The 20,832-nt window shown below is 38.0% G+C and overlaps 1 protein-coding gene across 1 annotated transcript in view; it reads right to left on the bottom strand.

Annotated features, from left to right (window-relative positions):
- Window positions 1-12,603: 12,603 nt before the first annotated feature.
- Window positions 12,604-20,832, bottom strand: part of TNKS2 (tankyrase 2) — a 28,649-nt gene continuing 20,420 nt past the window's right edge. The window contains exons 20-27 of the mRNA XM_068687992.1: window positions 20,562-20,644; window positions 19,857-19,977; window positions 18,806-18,903; window positions 18,265-18,339; window positions 17,140-17,245; window positions 16,102-16,288; window positions 15,118-15,274; window positions 12,604-14,831 (exon numbers count right to left, since the gene is read on the bottom strand). Coding sequence (XP_068544093.1) covers window positions 14,769-14,831; window positions 15,118-15,274; window positions 16,102-16,288; window positions 17,140-17,245; window positions 18,265-18,339; window positions 18,806-18,903; window positions 19,857-19,977; window positions 20,562-20,644 — 890 coding nt within the window. The 3' untranslated portion in view covers window positions 12,604-14,768. The remainder of the gene's footprint in view (window positions 14,832-15,117; window positions 15,275-16,101; window positions 16,289-17,139; window positions 17,246-18,264; window positions 18,340-18,805; window positions 18,904-19,856; window positions 19,978-20,561; window positions 20,645-20,832) is intronic.

Raw genomic sequence — 20,832 nt, 5'->3', positions numbered from 1 at the left:
TGAGGGCCCTGGGTTGTAGGCCCCAAACTTTGGTCAGCTTGCTCCTTTGTCCTGGTACACAGCTACCACAGCTGGAATTACCCTTTCCATGTTTCTGTGTTGGGCACTTTGGTGTGGGAAATGCCTGATTTTCAGAAAAGAGGAGGAGGATGGAGCAGAGAGGTGTACCCGAGGAGCAAGATGACATTATTTACAGGTGTGACCATGCGAAAGTGTACCTAGCAGCTAGTGCCTCAGGAGCACAGCATTTACTGTGGCAGCTGAGATGTCTGCAGTCAAGAGGATACCTGAAAAAAAGCCACATTAATTCATACTGTGGCCCTCACCAGTCAGTGGTGTTGGAGGCCACTTCCACACCGCTCGTCACCCACAACATTTTAACTTAAAATATGCTCATGGAAACTCAGTAAGGCCACAGAGGTCATTGCCACAAGGTAGCTTAATGCTGTATGCTGCCGTGTCCACGAGTCTGGTGGGCCTGGCACCACCAGCATGGCAGGCAGGCACAGCAAGGCCCAGCCCGGCCTTCGGCACCCCCTCAGCACTGCCTGTGGCCTCCAGCACTAGAGGCCATGATTGCTCTGTGTGGAGACGTGTCTGCCTTCCTCATCCAGATCCTGGTTAAACTGAGGCCTCAGCTAGGCTGGAGAAGTCTCAGTTATTGCAGTCATTTGTGAGAAACTGGGTTTTGGAAAAGGAGATGAGGCCAGTGTTTTGGGCTATGGTGATGCATCTGGTGACTTGGCATTGAAGGTTTCTACCTGGGGTTAAGACCAACCTGTTCTGGGGGGATCCTACAGAAGGAGGCTGTGTTTTTGGAGATTTGTGGTGCAATTTAAAAGTAATCATTAACAAAGAAGAATAAGGCAGAGTACCAAACAAAACAAAACAAAACATCAACAAAAAACAACCATTCAAGTGCAAGCAAATTTGATAGGGGAATCTTAAATCTTTGGGAATTTTCTTTAAGTGATTCCAGCATATTCTAGGCACTCCCTTGTGCTGTGAGCCCTTTTTTGAAACCAACTGTAAAACAAGGCAGTCAAGAGAATGGCAGGCTTTGTGGTTTTGCCAAACACCAGACCCTCTCCTTTGTAATAATTTGGATTTTTAAGAATTCTGAGCTCAGTTCATAAACACAGTTACATGAAAGAGGCTTTTAGCCATACAGTATTTCAGAGCTTAGATTAACTCACCCAGCCCTCACACTCTTTCCTCAAGTGGGAGAGCTCTTTATAAATACAATCATGTATAAGATATCGACAGCTTTAGAAACAATTCTGAGTTTTAGGGCTTAACCTCACTTGGTATGTGCCTTGCTTTGTGCAATGCGTACAGTCTGCATTGGCCGCTGTGAAGGCAAATATTTTGCCCAGTGTTTTTCAAGCATTCAGAAGGTTAATGATGCATGTTTCCCCAAGGGGGACGAGGGCGTGAGAGGGGCGGCAAGCGGCAGCCCCAACTCAGCCCACATTCCCGCTGTGAATAGCAGCACAGCCTGACTGCCGTGGTGTGATTTCACCCGTCAGCTCCAGCCTTCCCACGGGAGAGCCCCCCGCGCCTCCCCCCGGCTCCTGCACAGCCCAGCCGCGGGGACAAGTGCCGAAGTACAGCCCATGTGGTCTCAGAGTACCAGGGAAAAGCACAGATCTTTCTTCGACAGCAAGAATATGAGATATGATATATGTATGTGTTTCAGAGCTCTGTCCTTGCTGCTGGCCCTTGCATTCTGGATGGGTGCATGTGTTTCATGACTCCTCACTGCCAGTGTGTGTGGCGTGCTGGATAGAGAGCTGTGCTGCTTGCTGTGTTGGTACCAGAGGTGCACAGGACCATCGCCACACGAGTGGCTGTCTTATAATTTGCTCTAGGAAAACATATAAAAATAAGCATGTAAAATTATTGAATACTGAATATAGAGCTAGCCTGCTCAGTTTTGCTTTGTGTCATGCAAAAGTGTTTTGTTATAAGTGAATCGCAGTCAATAGCTCTAACTTTATTTCCATTTTGCACCACTGCAGAGCTATTGTATCAGCCAGAGAAGAGTTATGTTCGTCTCTCAGAGAAAATATTCCTTGTAAAGTAAATCTTCTTAGTATTAATTCAGACTCTAACATAACATTATTTTCTATTTAAACTGTCATAAAATGAGAAAATGTTTGATGAGAATCATTGTGAACATAGAATTTCATCATTTCTCCTTACACGTTCACAAAGTACTGAAGATAAAGTAACTATTTATCAAAGGGGAATACAGTATCTCTTTAACAAAGAAAATACAAAGAACGGATTTTTTTCAATTAAAGAGATCCAAGCCCTAGATTGTAAAATTGATCTACTTCAGCACACACAATGAATTTAAAAAACACCAAAAAAGTTGTATAGGATCTTTTCTGCAAATTGTATCTAGAGACACAATTTAGTCTGAGTGGACCTACTGGATTGAGCAGACTTTTTTGCATGAGCAAGTTAAGGTCATAGGTCCCAAAATGTCTATAGGGTTAGAATTGTTGGTTGAGAAAGAGCAAAAAAATACTTTTTTTTTTTTTTTTTTTTTTTTAAGATTGCATGTGGAAATAGAAAATAAATGAGACATCATCCACATCATCCTCTGAATTAATTTAATGAAAAGCAGGGGAAGAAAATTTAGTGGCTGACTTTTTTAAAGCTGTGCTTCTTTTCAACTGAAAAAGTACTGTATGCTTCCTGAAGTCACCACCCTTAGCAGCTGCATGATTGTCACAGGAATAAGAACAGAAACAGAAATTAATACAGCCTCAACTTCTTGTATTTTCTCCTTTAAAATTAAAAATAAAAAAATAAGAACAAAACCTTCCAAAAGCATGAATAATTTTATCACTAGTATTCTCTTGATGGGAAAAAGGTAACAAGACAGCCACACAAGAGCGTATTATTTCATGTTAGTAGAGACAAGATGTTGAGGATTTTGAGCTGATCTTTTGTCTCTGCTCAAAGACAAATGGTATAAAATTTATATGCATGCTTCTGTCCTGACAGCAAAGGGCTTCGACACGACTCTCACTGAGAGCTAATGGCTCTTAGGGATTCTGCTCTGTAAAGTACCCCGGCATGAAATGGTCTCTTGCGATTCATCTCCTGTTAATAGCAGCTCCAAGACTACAGTCTCTCTCTCCTTTTTTTTAAAGTTCTTTTATCCCCAGTTGAAGCTGTCTGTGTTTTCATTGGATCTGAGACCATGTAGTGCGGACGCTTTCTCCCCTCAGCTCTATTCTCTCACAGCCCTCAGCAGACATTTAGGCAAACTGAAGGCCCTATTGAGAGTGAGGCCTGATGTCATCCCACCCAGTGAGGGGCCAATGAGCGTGCTCCCGCGGCCCAGAGATGTACATATCAACGGCATTTTAATAGCTTCTGGGAGCTTTGGAAATTGTTTATGGTCCATGGTAAATAGCTGAGGTAACATCGACAGTTTGTTGCAATGAACTCAGACAAGAGCTTGACAGCGCCATAGTCATGTAGCAGAACAGTAGCAGAAAACAAAACAAAACAAAAAATACTTTGGTTTAAGCAGTTATTGTAGATCTAAGGAAGATAAAGGTTCCCATTTTCTTTCCTGGGAGACGAGGCAGCTCCAGGGCCAGGGCCAGCAGGATGTACCTGAGGGGACAACACATCACTGGGTCACCAAGAGGCCTTGGGCCGACCCTGTCTGTCAGCACTGGGCTGGCAGGGATAGCCTAAATCACCTGGTGCTGGCAGCTTTCCTGGCCTGCTTCCAGCAAGATACGAGCCCCTCAGCCAAGCCACGCTACCACTCCTCCTTTTAACATGCCTGTGCAGTGAATGTAGATTAGTAACAAAATAATGTCATAAAACTAGGAGTACACAACCACTAGAATATCATCCAGGTTGCTCTGCCGTTTTTGTGTCTTCACCTGCCATTCTTGTGCAGACATTTTGTGGCCTTCTTCATGCGCCTTGCTGCCCAAGGCAATGAGACTGATGGCCGTGTACATTTCTGCCTTTCTCTAGTTGCTCTGCCCACAACTGAATAGCATGGTGGGAGTTGCAGAGATGCCAAAGCCCTTCAAGTTACTTAAACCAAGATGCTAGAGCAGAGCAGACTTCCTGTTAGAAATTCAGAGCTAACTAAGGTTAATGAAAATACTTTTGTCTTGCATCACTCCCAGCAAAAGTAATTGGCTCTAGAGAGAAGACATCATCTAACTTTATATCAGAATGGAAGTGAGTGTAAAAAATGGAGCAGGGAGATCAGAAGATGTTGCTTGTAAAAGTCACTATTTCCTGAAGATGAATAGATGATTTATTTCTATTATTATATATTCCAGGTAAGAAGTACATAAAAGTACTATTTGCAAATTTTAAGTAGTGATTTGTTGGATAACATATCTTTTCTATGCACCTTAGAAATCCCCTTCACCATGTACCCGTGCAGTTAACCCGGTCATCTCACACCAGCAAACCAAGGCCGGGGAACATTGCTTACGCCATGCAGAAGCTGCCCTTGTGGCTGAAAGAGGCAGCCTTGTCCTTCTCCTGTCATTGTTTCTATTCCCCATTTTTTTATGCCAGTCCAAGTGTTTATGCAGCCTCATTACGGACAAGATCAGGGATGCAATCCAGGTTAAAGCATGCCAGGGCAGGGCATTTTCAGCTGGCTCTGTTTCCCCAGCGGTCCTAGCAGCAGGGAGGTGATCGCACAGGAATGAAGTGAGTGTCCAAAGCCAGGCAAATGTGGCTTTCAGCAACAGGCCTGGTGAAGCCTCACTGAAAATGGCTATGAGTCTACAGCATAAGTTGTTCATTTCTTGCAACTGAATGCAATTAGGAGTCCACAAAGATCCGTTCATTCATCTTTCCCTAAATCTGGTCTTAAGAAAGAGCAATTTGAAACTAGATAATGGCAGTGTATCCCGGAGCATCATGTACAGCAAATTATACAGCAGAGTTAAGGTGACCCACCATATCTTTCAAATTCCACATGCACATTCTCTAGTGGATGAAGAGGATGCCACACTGTCCCCAGCAGCAGCACAGAAATGGTGATGCCACAGTTGCCAGAGAAATGGGATTTGGATTGTGTCTTTCAGGGGTGAACTGACACAGTGCCTGGAAAATAAAAAGATAGTAGCAGTAGGCCTGAAACTGCAGAGGCTTACTGCAGCTAAGTTGTGCTTGGGGTCTACATGGTGAAAGACTTGTGATTATTGCTTATCATTTGTAGTATAGCAGCACCTGAAGGACTCGCCTAGGATTAATTATATACATTTGCGTAGAGACAGTCCTTAATCCATAAAAAATTTTGCAAGCCAAGAAGAAAATGTGTGAAGGAAGGAAGTACAAAATATTTATTTTTGAGTCAATTTTAATGTGTCCCAGAGGATTCTCTCTGACCTAGATTGATCACTCAGACAAGATGTTCAACTAGTTAGACTATTGAAGCATTTTATTTTATTTTATTTTATTTTATTTTATTTTATTTTATTTTATTTTATTTTATTTTATTTTATTTTATTTTATTTTATTTTATTTTATTATTTTTTATTATTTTTTTTTCCTGTGATGACAGAAATCATGGCCTCACTGACATGAGTTTGTAGCTTCTTTGCCAGTATCTTGATCAGAAGCTGAGTTGAAAACATTTCTTGGCCATATATTTGATGGGCCTATAGGGTGCGTCTAAGCTGCAAAGCCTCCTTTTTACATCCACCATCACTTCTACCCACCTCTGATGGCTGCTAAAAGTGCATTAGTCATTCAAGTATGTGTGTGCAAGCTCATCCCAGGTGAAGCACAGCCTTCCTCAGGTGAAGGTAAGAGTTTACTGCAATTGTTGCTGCCCCTGATTTACATTAAGATTTTGACAGGAAGAGGTCAGACTGAGATGTATGATTCCTGCTAGGTCTATTAAACCAACACATCTGTGTCACTGCCAACAGTGAGTGAAAAATGGTAAGGTGTAAAGGGAGAAAGCCCCCTACAAAAATCTATTAAAATGGGCTGTGAACACAATACCAGTGTGGTAAGTCAGGGCAATATGCAAATGGCTGCATGTCCCAGAAACCCTAATCCTATCAAGAATGCAGAAGATGTTAATTTGACCATCTTTCACAGCTCATAAATCTATCTGTAGCAAAGCCAGGCTGCCAGATGTCATCAAGTAACACTGCTTTGAAGCTGGCACTTTCAGCATAGATGCTGATCATGCCTCAGTAAAGACCAATAAAGACCATTGTATGTGTGGCCTTGAGAGCAGCTTCTCACATTTTGCTACAATAGAGGAAAACAGTGGGAAATGTGAATGACTGATTGTCAGAACTGGTGGTCTCCCTTGTGCTGCTTTCCACATGTAGAACTATACATTTCACATTCATTTTACAGTGCTACTATGCTGATTACCTTGTTTTTAACAATTAGTTAAAAAAAAAGTGTTCCTCAACTTAATTTCTTGAATTGTAAACTAAAAATAGAAGGTGATCATAGCTTCTGTCTCTGAGGCAGATACTCCGTATTTTCTGGAAACTATGTGAAATGCCAGCTTTTATTATGGTGTGATCTTACTCTCATACTTTTTACATCGAGAATGGAAATATCCTACTTCAAAGCAAGCACAGTTCTCAAAATAAAAGGCCTCTAGAAATATATACACACTTTTATTCTTCTCAAATACAAGGTTGAAAATGGCCCATTGCAATTTAGGTTCTTTAGTATTGACCCAAATTAATTAATTCATTTTGCTTTTACAGGTGTACATTAAAGAACAACGTCAGGTATTTTTGTGTGAAGTTCTTACCTAGGGGTAAGCTGGATCAATCTTTCTGCCATCTAAGCTGAAATGCCCTTCAGCTTCTCTGTGGATATTGAGACTATCACAGAACTCTGGAGTATTATACAGTTTGGCCTTAAAAAGAAACCAGTCAAAATTATAGGGAATGCTGTAGAGAAACAGAAGAACTTTCAGCACTAAAAGTGATCTTGGGTTGTCTGATACCTATAGGTACAGAGGTCCTCATGGAAATTAGCATTTTTTTAGGACATCTACGTTCCTGTCACGAGCCATCCAAAACATCACTAAAATATTTTTAGATCAGGAACCTCCAGTCACATAGAGCAGAGTTCTCGCTCTTATTCAGATCGGGTGTGGTGTCCATAGCAGGACAGACCTGAAAATGAGACGTTTTGGCTCTTAGGCCAGCAAGTCCCCAGGGTCTGTCACGAGGGAGAGGGTGCAGAAGGCTGCCAACAACACCACGAGTCTGCCAGACACACACAGGCTGCGACGCGCTTCGGTGATGTCTTTGACAGGAGCTACCCAGAGAAGTTTGATGATGGAAAATGTGATCAGGATCCCTCATTGTTGCTTGGGGAAAGGCACAGGTGGATCGTCCGGCCTCCTGAGCCTTCCTGAATGACTCGCACCCCTCTCCTGGTGGCAGAAGCTTGGTTGATGAAGTAAAAATATAGACAAGATAGATGTGTGGCTTTTTCCCTGTAGTACCAAAAGCTAAATCCTATTCTGAACTCAATTTAGGGAAAAGTTAGTGACAACACAACAATGCTTATTTCTTCCTTTAGATAGCCACAGTTAAACTGGAGCTAGAGCAGTGCAGTTAGAAGGGGCCTGCAAAGATCACCGAGTCCAAATAAATAAAGTAATTCCACTGGTCAAAAGAGAAAAAATGTTACAAAAAAGAAGAAATCTGAATGAAATTTTAAAACTAAAGGACATATATCATGAATTTCCTTGGGAAATCCTGGTTACATTTTACCTCCAGAATTAGATACAGAAGGAACAAGTGAATTGTGTCTGAGTTTGAGGAGGAAACTTTTCCAGTTAGTAGCCTTAAAATAGCTGTACTGCTAAATCAGGATAGGTATAAATAAAGTTCTGATTTTTTTTTTTCCTGAAAATGCTGAAATTCTGAGGCAAATACATGGGATTTCATTATCCTTACTGATATGAGATCATTTATTATACTAAAACTAGTAAGTAGGTCAGCAAGCCCAAACCCACTATTTTTAAGAATATTTCAGGAGGTTAAAGATGCTGAACCACAAACTCTCCAAAATCTGTACTTTAAAATCAGTCCAGTGAAGGAGACATATAAAGCATTATTTTTTTTTTAAAGGAAAATATGTTATTTATTGATATTACAATAAAACACCTGTAATACATAGTAATGCACCCTATTACACAATTAACCATATTTAAGCTATTAATTGTACAACATTGTATCATTACTCCGTTCTTTTCACAGAAGTAAACTCAACAAAAGCATGATATACGAAATATTTAACTCACACATTGTGTTAAACTCCTTTACTGAAAAGTTGGCATTGTCTCAGAATGGGGACAGCTCAGAAGACAGAAAGCAGGCATATGTAAATGCTGAACTATTTGCTTACAGACCATTTTGATGGGTCCTTGACTACTAACAGTTGTAGTTGTTACAAGATTCTCGTATTTCTTGCCAATTATTTTCATGATTTCAGTATTTCTACTGGACTACTTCTGTACAGTAACACACCTCGCACTTTTATATACACAATTATCCAGACTGGTTTTAAAGCCTGTCCCTGAATAAATCTATTTATACTAAACGTGAAATATTCTTTTTAATTGGTCCAAGTGTGAAATTACTATTTTCTTTCTTGCATTTTACAAACATCTTGTTTCCTATGTTATCACTGATTAAGCATGCTTTTAAGAGCAGATGGTATTTCAGAAGAGAGGGAGTGCTTTGGAATATGGTCAAATCCACAATAAACATAAAGACAGCGTGTTTCCTTTATTTTATTTATTTATTTTTTCAGTCCTATCCACAATGTAATACTCCCATTAGAACTCCACACTGGGATTGGTCTGCCCTGCACGTGCTAGAACCAGGCTCATGCCTCTGCCATCAACCTGTCACTTCAAGTCTGATTATACAAATGTTCAGACATTTTTAAAGATATTTTTTACATTTACGAGGCATATATGAGTAGGGCTTTGGATAGAAGGTTCACATTTTTTTTTATTATTATTATTTATATATTTTTTATTTTAGAAATTCAGCAACCGGACTACTTCTTCTCCACCATTAATAGCAGCAGTTTTCTCTTATTTTTGCCTTGTTAACAAGACACTGCTTTTCATCCTAATTTTGTGTAGCCAGTTTCAGATCTTCCGGTAGGTACACCAGGCCTCCTGTGTTAATGGATCTGCCACCACTCTCAGAGATGCTCAGTGCACTTTCTTTTTCTGCGTGCCTGTCCTCCCCCTGAGTTGTTTTTAACCCTGCTTTTTCTTCAAGGTCTGCCTGTTCTGCATCTTTAGCGATCCATTTCGCTAGCTATGCACTAACCTGCTCTCTTCACAGAGCTCTGGCAGAGATAGGTGTACTTCTCTTTTCAGCAGCTTCTAATGTGTTTTCACATTCCTTATCTTTTGAAGTAAGCCTTATCATTCATTAGTCCCTTTATTATGAAGTCAGATTTATTTCCCTGATTACTAGGTTTTGAATCTTTGCTGTAAATAAAACCTTTACACAATGTGCTTCAGAGGCCTTATGCTATTACTGGGACTATACTAATTGTGAAACTACCCTTACTTATTTTTCCCTTTCTCTATTAATCTCTACTGCTTTTCAGTGACATTCTGTAAGTTCTCCCAGCTCTTACCCCTAAGTCCTGAATTAGACTTTCCTTTATGAAAACAGGTGCACTATCATGATTATTTATTAATGAAAGTCTTTCAGGAAGCCCTTTGATCCAAAACCAAATCTAATTTCTTCTATTGCATGATTGCAATGAATCAGTAAAAATACTTCCAAACACTATTCATCAGGCATTGCTCATCATATACAGATTTATTTAATTAAAGATGACACTTTTAGACTGCTTGGTAGTTCATTCAATCATTAAATAAAACAATAATTGCTGTAACTTATGTCAGCTTCCACTTTGACTACAATAATTAGTAGCTATTAGATGCAATATTCTCCTCAGTTGGCTCATAAATATTACACACATTGATTTTCCGCTTCATTTTTTCCAACAAAATCCATTTTTTTCATCTGTTCACATTATTCCAGTTCTACTTACGTGTCAGCCTCATTTCCTGCTTAATGGGTATTTACCTGCTTCTTTACCGGGCTAGTAAGAGCTTACATCTGTCTATGGATCTACCATGCCCAATGCCTCACAAAACTGAGTAACTGCCTTGCCATGAAACTCTTCCAAATCTAGAAAGCAGCTAGAAAACCTAAAGCCATACAATGCTAACCCTGAAATAACAGACTGCTTTTCCCTGTTTGTTTTGTCAGGCTTGGTGTTAGCTTCACGGTTCCATACTAATCCTTTGCGGCATGCACTGCCCCAGCCCTGTAAGCAGCATTATCAGCTGACACCAAACTGCTTCAACTATAGAAACTCTCAATTACACATTTCTAGGCATTAGGGCATTTTCATTTGCTACATCTACGTTAAGCATTAAGGTTTGTAAATGCTATCACTTTCCGAAAACTCCTAATAGTCCAAACTCAAAAACCTAGTGTGTGCCAAGCTGTCAGTGCACACTTGCTGTGCAGTATCAGCACGTACCATGTAAGGAAGTGCCCCCATCTCCTCTGCTTCCCCCCATCGAGACATGGGCTGAAACATTTTGATTATACTACCTCCTCCTCTTAGGGTGGCTAAACAGATTCATCAATTTTATCAAGATCACAGAGAGATGGAAGGGGGCACCTGACCTCCCACCTCCTTCTTCCTCTTTTCTGGCTGTGTGACCCCCCACCTCAACCTGTGTGCTCCCCACCCGAGGCAGATGATTTAATGTGGCACTTTTATTTACTGGTATGATCCATGGTGGTTTTTTGATTGACATTTGGCTTCTCTCTGATAATGCTCAAAAGCAATGTTTTTAAGAACAAGTGCATAGGACACATGACTTCAGCTTTCAAACTCTCTTTCTTGCTTTTGCACATGTTATTTCCCAGGTCTATCATTAGTGTTTTGAATTGGCTACAACTTTCTCCTTCAAAGTATTTGTGTTGTCAAGAATAGCTAGCTAGCTGTCTTGAAATCCCCGTAACATCTACATGTTCATAACAAACATTTGTTTGCTGCTTTAACTGAAAATGGGACATGCAACCCTAACTTTGCAGTACTCCTACAATTTGTTTTTTAAAGGTTATTAGCATTTTCGTCTCCTGTCTTCTCTGTTACCAAGCTTGCCTCTTTTTAGAGCAGAACACTAACTCCAAACCAGTCTTCCACATGCTTTTGCTTTACATCTTCTACTCTGTTCTGGCTGCGTGCAGCTTTTTTTGATCTAGCAGCGAGGCATAGGCAGAGTGAAGAAGCCCTTGATCCTCTCAGAAGCATACCACTGCTTACACCTGCTGGAGGGGGCCTCCCTCCACACCCTCAGCTCTAGCACTTCCCTCACTGACACCGTCATCACCTACTGCAGCTTCAGGGGTGCAGGAAACGCACAGCTCCAAGAGCCAGAGGGGGAGATGTGGCCACCTGATTTGCCAATTAACTGAGGGAGAGAAAGCACTCTGTGCTGTACTACTGCACCAGAGGAGTACAAATCAAGCCTTTATACTACAAGCAGAAGGCAAGCTACCACTAGGATTCTGCTATTTTTTTCCAGCAAAAGAGAGAAACTGATTTATTATCATTAAGTTGAGGAGACAAGCAGAAGAAGGGCAAATGGACACCCACTGACACCAGTGACCTGCTGAGTACATCACCTTTTTTTCCACATTTTTAGTGAAGGAAAGGAGAGAACAGCCGTGTGTGTACTCATATATCCATACGCATATGTATGTACATGCATACACACACAGAGCATGATTTTTAATGAGGAAGTGCAGGGTAGAAAAAACAGGAGCAACTCATTTTATACAGTTATTCCCTTATTGGAAGAAGTTGTTTTTATACTAATTACTTTAAAAATGCAAATAAAAAGCTAATTTTACTTTTTTTTTTTTTTTTTTTTTTTTTTTCCCCTCCTTTAAATAACAGCCTACATAGGTAGATTTGAAATTGTACTAAGGCATCTTAAAGAACTTCATCACTTCGGTCTTACTATCTTCGGATTGACTTTCCTGCCCTCTAGTGCTCATATCTGCTTAAATCTTCTATTCATATGATAGGTTTCCAAAACCAGTGTAAGTGGTCTTAATGAAATAAAGCTATTTACTTATTACCGCAAGTGATCTAAACAGTTTTTTTTTTTTTTTGTCATTGTTCATTTACATCTCAGACTGCTACCTATACAGGCATCTGAAAGGTCAGAATTTTCAGGCTATTCATTTTATAGAACCAACTTCAGGCAGTTTTCTTTCAGGTTTGGACCAGATAATGGAGTTTTAAAAGCATAGCAAACCTATTAGTAAGCTTAGACTGGTAGCTAAAGCTGTTAGCTAGCAATATACCAAACAACAAGTTTCCACGTTATTTACGTTTTTTCTATCCACATTAAAAAATTCTCTATTTAATGCAATTAATTTCCCCTCTAATGATGTAGTTTAATTTTTTTTTGCATGCTTACATTTAAAACAATGGGTTGACATTTTACATCTGTAATTACTCCCACGCTACCAGAAAACCAGTGAATTAAATTTATTTAGTGTTAAATGAATATGGAATGTTATACAGTACATGTAAAGACACTTCAGGATGAGTAAAGCAGAACTAATTGCACAAGAGATTAAAGATTCACCTCAACAGTCAATATTATCAAATCATTACAGCTTCCATCTTCAGAGTGCAAGGTATGTCATGCAAAAAAGAAAAGAAAGCTCAAAAATCCCCAAACAGACAAAACCAGCATTGTGGTACCACTTAAATCTATCATACCACATTATTTTACAAGACATTAAGTGATCATTCATAGAGAATGAAGCATTTTAGCAATAATAAAATGTTTTAAACATACTTAACAGATTTTGCATGAACACCAATTCCAGCATTACTATACCAAAGGAACAGGCAACATGCTGGGAGAAAGTACCTAAAAATCAAAGCCTTTTTTATTCATAGCCAATATTACTTTCTGCAAGAGTTAAGTGATGCAATCTTATTATTCAGATTCCCCACACAACTGGGTAAGGTTCAGTACATTTTTACATAGAGCATAATCACATAACCACCACATCAGCAAGACGTTTTCATTATCTTGACCAGTTACTACATTTAAAACCATGGTATGATAATGTGGCCAGCAAACAACTTGTCTTCTGGGACAGCGTCCTGTATGTAGAAATATAAGACAACTGAAACAGACAAATAGACTCCTAACCACTTTAAACCCAAATGAGCTCTAATTTGTATTTACATATTTTTGAAATATGTAGGTAAAAATTGCATATGGAACAGAAGTAGAATACACGAGAGCTGTGACAGGGCTGACTGCACTGATCAGTGCATTCAATAACTCCGAATGTGTCTTGAACAGGGGGTGATACCTTTTGCACTCTTCTTCCATACAAGTGGTCTCAACAGAGATACCGTAGGCAGCTGTCACCACAGAATAGCTGCTCAACCCACTTACATGCTCCTCATCCAGCTGGCCAAGCACAAGGGACCAGAATCTTGCACCCTGAACAGTTTCACTCGGCCAAAAGCACTGCAGGTAAATGCCTCTATGCAAGCGCTTCAGCTGCAGCTTGAACATTAACATTGAAGAAACACAGGGGATGACAGGGTGGTTTTTAACATTTCCACCTCATAATACTCATCCTGAGGGCACCAACAAATAGATTAATTTACCAAAATAATCATACAAAAAAGGCCAAGCTGCCAGCCCTCGCATTAGAAATGAACTATTTAACTTCCTGGCTTAAATGTAAGCAAGGGGAACTCAAGACAGACCTCCTTGAGGTTAATATTCCAACTACATTCAAAGAAAATAATTTACTAAAACTAACTTGCAAGGTCTACTAGCCTTGAAATGAGGATACAGATGAACTAAATCTACAGTTAAATAAAAACTTTTGAAGACATTTTATAGAAATAAAATATGAAATTCTAGTAAGTAGGTGGAAAAGACACTTTAGTATTCAGCTGGAATATTTTCATAGCCCATCATTCTCAGGAATGTATATTCCATAAATAAAAATACAGAAAAAAAGAGTATTCAATCTAGTTGGCTATTTCTATACTTCTTCAGATAAAACTTACTTTTTCCCTCCCAAATAAGTGTTAAACCCTGAAAACTGGCTTTTTAAATCTATTGTGCATGAGGAAACAGATGAACAAACCAACATTTGGAATTTTTTTTTTTTTTTTTTACAAGGTTGCAGTTCTAAAACACTTATATTACAAAGCAATGTAAATAAATACCAAGCTAGTACAAAAGCTCTTATTTACAGTTTTACAAATGAAAACATTTTCAGTGTAAATGCAGTGTTTTAAAGAACACAGTATTAGTAAAATGAGTTCCTGTATAGAGCATTACAATTTCTGTTAAATGTCAATGTAGTATTGTATAAAACCATTGGTTTAAGTTAATTTTTGTTTATAATTTAGTACAGGCAAATTTCAGTTTATGCCTGGAATGGTATCTGTTAAAGTGCTGAAAAAGAGGACATTTTTGAAATTTTAGAAAAATGTACTATACATTATTAAAGCTTTATCAAGTCAAAAATGATAGATTTTGTTCACATTTGCTACCACACCACCTGTTTTTCAACAACTCATTGTAGTTAACAGGATGGCAGCCACTGGTATCTTCACATCCAAGTCTGATGTTTTCCCACAAGTAATTTGTCTTAAGCTTCAGTGGTGACTTCAGGTTTCATTATCTGGTAAGTAATCAAGTATTCTGGATAAGCCTGAAAGAGCAACATATACATTCTTTATTATATTTTCTGACAAACATTCCAAATTTATCCAGAGGTGAGGAAAAAGGTTAAAAAAAAAGAAAAAGAAAAAAGGCGAAATGTCAAGAGGTAAAATGCCTGAAGTATTCAGGCAAAGACCCTTTCACCTTCAACCACAGCTGGAGTTTGTTCCAAGAAAAAAAAAAAGTCCTAGTACATCAAAAATAAGCGGAAAAAACACTCGTAACTCATGCCTTTTAAAAAGAGGTCTGAAAAAACAACCCCAAAACCAACATACCTGCTCCCCTCTGTAAATGACGTATTCTGCTAATGCCAGTCCATTTACACTGGGTCGCCCAGTAACTGAGTGATGTCCAGGGGGAGAATGAGCCATTTTCATAGCACTGAACTGCAGGAAAGACTTGCCCAGTGTTACACGACAGAACAGCAATTGCCTGTGTTAAAGTAAAAAAACATCAAAACAGAATACCTTACATAACCTACAGACAAGTTTGAATGTTTTTATTAAAAAAAAAGAAATACAGATCAAGAGTACTTATTTCTTTAGATATGTTCTAATACAGTGGCAATTTAATCTCAGTTTTTGTAGACCAATGTTACAAACCATTTTGTTATGCTCAGGCAAAACTCTTGGCTTTCAAACCCTTCACACAAGGCAAATTCGTAAAACTTCTTATTCAAAACTTTATAAAGCTTGACTAGACTGACATCCTCTGTAAATCTAGATCATCTCTTTATTTCAGAGTACCAGAAAATGCTAAGTAATATAAAGTGAAAAGGGGCAAGGACTCTTAAATCTAAAGGATTTATGAACTTAGCTAGTGGTAGAGATTCTGTAAATCCATGCCTGTATTTTAGTGTCTGAAGCAGCAGTGACATGGAGGGATGACTGTTACAGTGTGCATTCTCTTCAAAGAAATACAGTACCTGAGTATCACTGGCAGGCAATCAAGTGGACTGAACACTGATATTGCCACATCTTCCATGCAAGCAGCTAACAGATCTCCTCACTCTCAGGCTACCAACCTCTCATTTTTACGCTGAGTTAAGGGCAAAGACTTGGTTAAATGCAACAAAGATAGTTAAAGGTTCTCTAAGACAATTATCAAAGTTTTCTAATACTCTTACGCTCAGCATATACTGAGCGCTGAGGTTTCGTTACCTAAGAAATATTTCTTCACAGAATCTGCTGACTTGCCTGTCTGTAACATAACATGCAAATGCAAATTTGGATTCTTTTGTGTAAAAGATCGTAACTTACCTATGGCAAACATAACAAGATCTATCTTTGTGAATTGGACATCCAGTGCCACCTCCAATTCCATAGACATACTGATTACTTTTGGAAGAATTTTCAGCAAAATAAATCCCAGCTCCAAACATGCCACCTATATAGGCATGTCTCTCATCAAAGCCTTTGTGAATGATCGCATTCACAAATGGGGACCCTAAGAGAAGGAAGCAAAATGTTTAAAGTACTATACACGGAGATATGTACAACAATTCTACTATCTGTTCCCCAGCTTTTTTTGGATGCAGCATTTCCACACACAAGGAAATCAATCTGCAGAAATTCTGAGCTCCAATTTACACTACCTGTCTGCTAGAGATGTTATACAAAGAACAGGAGTTGCTGGGTGTACATTTTTAACAGATATTTATAAAGGATAATGTTTAAGGCAATTCTTCCTGTAAAAGAATGCTCAGTGAATATTCCCTTCAGCATAGCTTCATCCTAACCAAGATTCTGGGATTATATTGCTACACAAATCACATCATCTTCTACTAAGTAAACTGCATTTAAAAAGCAATGAAACACATTGAATGTACTCCAGCCAAAACTCTGCAGTAACTATCTAAAGGAGAAGAGATTGTTCTTCTGTTTGTCTCTTTGGTGTTTTTCACTTTTTTTTTTTTTTTTTTTTTTTACTCACAATTCCCAGTTATGTTGGGAACTATGCAGTTTTCATTGCATGGAACCTATTTTCATTGAACCTATTTAATTTGCACGTCAAGACAAACTACAAAGGCACACCCCTTGATCCCCATTCATAGTTGCTAGTATGTTTTTACTTAGAACTTCAGAAGTCCCCTTCATGGAGAGACAAGGAAGTGAAAGTTTCAGAAGTAGGATCCAGTACATTACATGTCACTGTTGACAAACATGTTTGCATAAAACTTGTGCAAAATCTAGTACCTATATTCAGTGAGAAAAATTACTGTTTGGACCAAAATAAACCCTCCACCAAACAGTGCTGATGGTTAAACAAGTACATAAAGGTGCATTTCAGTATCTCACCATGAAACAGCATCCTTTCATTAGCATGGTTATGATTCTCTTCGGAGACCTCTTTCCTCCTGTGAGTATATCTTTCCCATAGCTTTTTGTTGCACACTTTCTGAATCTGAAAAAGTTAAAATATAAGTTCCACCCAAAAGTGAAGATTTGCGTTTACTTAACAGATGTTATACCACAGTACTTACTCTAAAATGACACCTAGAGAATACTTCTTTCCTTAGAACTCAGTGAAAGGCTGGGATTCTCTAATATACTATGTTGATTGATCTAACATAACACCAAGTTAATTGTAAATGAATGCTTAACTGAATCAATTAATTTTAAACATCTTAGGCAATACTTCTTAATTTATATTTAGCAGGTTTAGTCACAATTCTACTTCAGTATCCCTCCAAAAACATCTTGATAAAAAGCACCAGTAAGAAGATCATCTAGAAAATAAACAAGAATCTTTCATGAAGACTTCTGGAATACTTTTCAGAGGAAGTAAATAATGCACTCTAAGCACAGGTATGCTAGGCACTGGCAAAGCCTTATGTGTGTAGATACAGCCCATCTCTTTTACTGTGCAAAGTGTAGTATCAGTTTAGCATAGAACTTGCACTTACAAATTAAAAAGATATTTTAATGAAAATGACCATTTCTTCTGGGGGAAAATGCAATAAATTGCTTAAAGCAAGGTTGTTTATGTTCTGTTGTTCTAAGCTCCTTCAGTTTTAAATCAAGTTATACTAGGTCCCCTTACTTCCATGCTTCAGAAGCTTTGCTTTCACTTTTTGCTTCTTCCTGTTTCTCCCTGTCATTTCCTCAACAGAATGAATCCTTTGTTTCCTATGAAACCTTCTGTCATCTTCTTCAAATATCATATGGTTTTCTGTGATATCCTACATCAATTTATCATAAAACTTTTAAATGTTTACTGATCCATAAGATTATACAGAAAAACTGCTTATTCTTTGAATTTCCCTGAAAGATTATCTTTTCCCTGTGCATGTCTCAGAATGGCACATTTCTTATGAAACTCAGTAAATAAACAAATTTAGAACGTTTTATGGACAAGTTAAGGATATTTGCAGCCAAAACACTGAGGGTGTAACTGTTAGTTATAAAAAATATGTAAGTTACCTTTAAAATGTTGTATCTATTGAAGACTCCACCAGCATGTCCTCCATCTCTATGCTCTCGGACAGTACTCTGCATCTGAAGATTGAGAATTTTTAGGATGGTCACTGCTGCAGAACACACATCTTTCACACTTTCAAATAATCAAAAGAACAAACTCTTAAAATTTTTAGACAGTGACTGTGTGCTAAGCAATACCAGATTGCGAGGATGCACACAAACATGTTTTGTGACTTTTTTTTTTTGGTAATGTAACTTGAGTACGAACGAAATTTCAAATTGAGAGACTTCCAGTATCCTGTTTAGAGTATTGTTTCTTCAAAATTCTGTCCTGTGTGATTATTACATTTCAAAAGGAAGTGACTTAAACCTGTGTCTTGACAGACAAGCAGTTGATAGATGGAAATTTGAAGTATCCTTATGTAAGTTTTTCTTGTTATGCTTAGAAATGTCTATCTCATTGCTAAATTGTCTAGCAGTACTCCTATGTCCATATCTTTAGTAGAAAAAACAAAAATATTATGAGGGTATAAAGAAAGCATACCTCCTCTTCTACTGATTGAAACTCCTTATCTTCGGAGGAAAGATCTATGAGAATAGTTCCGCTACTGGAAGTATTTAGGGTCAGGTATGGGTTAAGTCCTGTGAATGTAACAAAACATAACACTTTCAGGAACTGCTTCAAGACTCATTTAGAATGATAAACAGTAAGAATTTTCTTCTTAAAGAAACTATCTTCTCAAAACTCAGCTTAAAGGATGAATAGTTTTGCTAGGAAGAAAGGCAAAATGTTATCAATGATTTTAATTGCCTTTTACTTACCACCAAGCACATAGGCTTTTGTGGATGTCTAAGTGCCATCCCTCCAATCATTTCATTAGTTTTAAACTTTTTCAAAATCTGTTTATAATCTCTACCCATACATACACTATAAATATACATACACTATACATACTACATACACTATAAATGCCATAAAAAGTGTAGCAGCTGGGTCTGAATGCAGAACAACAATTACACCCATTTATCTGTGGATACTGATCGATCATTGCCTACACAAGAATAACCACTTCAGTGCTGCATAAATAAAGAGGCTTCAGCACAAAATTCACTACAAGCTGAAGCTGTTGAACACAGCAGGTTATGCTAATTTTGGTTCACTGGAAACACATCAATGCATCAACTGTGTCTTAAAAAAGCATATAGAAAAAATCATCTGGCTTTCTGAGAAAGCAAACACAATCACAGAATCTAACAGAACAGCACAATATAGTCCCTACCACAAACCATACTACCATACTCCCTCAAAAAGTTTACAATCACTTTGCTCTAGGATGAACACATTACCTATGAAAGTAAACACAAAATGGTGATCGCAAAGATTACTTTTTAAAAAGAAGCAAGATCTAAGCCTGATTCACAGTTCATATAAAAGCCCCCACATTTCAAGTCAGAAGACATTCCTATCATTTAAAGTGTCATTTTAGGACAAGTTTCACTATTATTTTTAACAAGATATGATTTACTATTAAAGTATTTATGAAAAAGGATTCTATAAAAGCAGTGTTACGTAATAATTTGAAACAAGTATATACCTTGCTGTCCAGAAATCAGCCTTTCAACTCCTTTAATGATTTTGTGCCTATGGCCATAAGCATTAATTCCAATTTCCTTCAATTCTTTGTGTCCCATTTCAACCAACACATCCAGTGTTATCTAGAATGAACGCAACATCTTTATTTGCACAATAGCATAAACAGAACAGCACAGCTGCCAATGACAGTAAAAAAAAAAATATACCTCAAAAGTTGAGGCAAAGGTGTAAAAGAAGAATACGCACACTGGAGACTTCAGTGTATTATTCTTGTCCTTGGCTTTGACTCAACTATTTTCTCCGAACTTTTATCTTCAAATAAATACGCTACAAACTACAACTGAGCAACTGGTATTGCTAGCAAGGATCATGTTTCTGATCGAAAAATAAACATAAAAATTACCCATAAACACAACTATTTATTTAACTTCACTATTTATACCACTGAAAGGAAACACACCTACACTCTCAAACTGATACAGGCACTTGTCCCCTCTTTTTTAATAAGGATAGGTATTCTATATGTTAATATACATACATGTTATATATATAAATAAAAAATCCAGAGTTACAAACTTTTCCTTCCTTCTATTTCAAGTTGAAACATTAACTCATTTTAAATTTGTCTTATTACACTATTCTAACCAGTCAGTATTTATTCCCTTGCTTTCTAGGCAAGCATCTGGACATAAATGTGTCTACTTACCTGTTCTCTCTCAAATATGTCAATAAGATGTTCGAGGCCAAGGTTCCGCACAAACTGATTTATGCTAAAATCTACACCTGAAACTGGATATGAAGAAAAACTCAGAACATACATTTGTGTATGCATTATGTAAGTATACACAATCTTGCACTGTCTGTGGCAATAATGGGAGATGCAAAAATTTCTGGTCTTGTGAAGATAGGAAATAAATATTTGCATCACTAACCAATGGTACTAACACTAAACATCTGTGCACATACCGACAGTGTGT

The sequence above is a fragment of the Anas acuta genome, chromosome 7 (assembly GCF_963932015.1).
Source record: "Anas acuta chromosome 7, bAnaAcu1.1, whole genome shotgun sequence".
Lineage (NCBI taxonomy): Eukaryota > Metazoa > Chordata > Aves > Anseriformes > Anatidae > Anas > Anas acuta.
The sequence above is the reverse complement of the archived record's forward strand: the minus strand, read 5'-3'. Positions and strand labels throughout refer to the sequence as shown.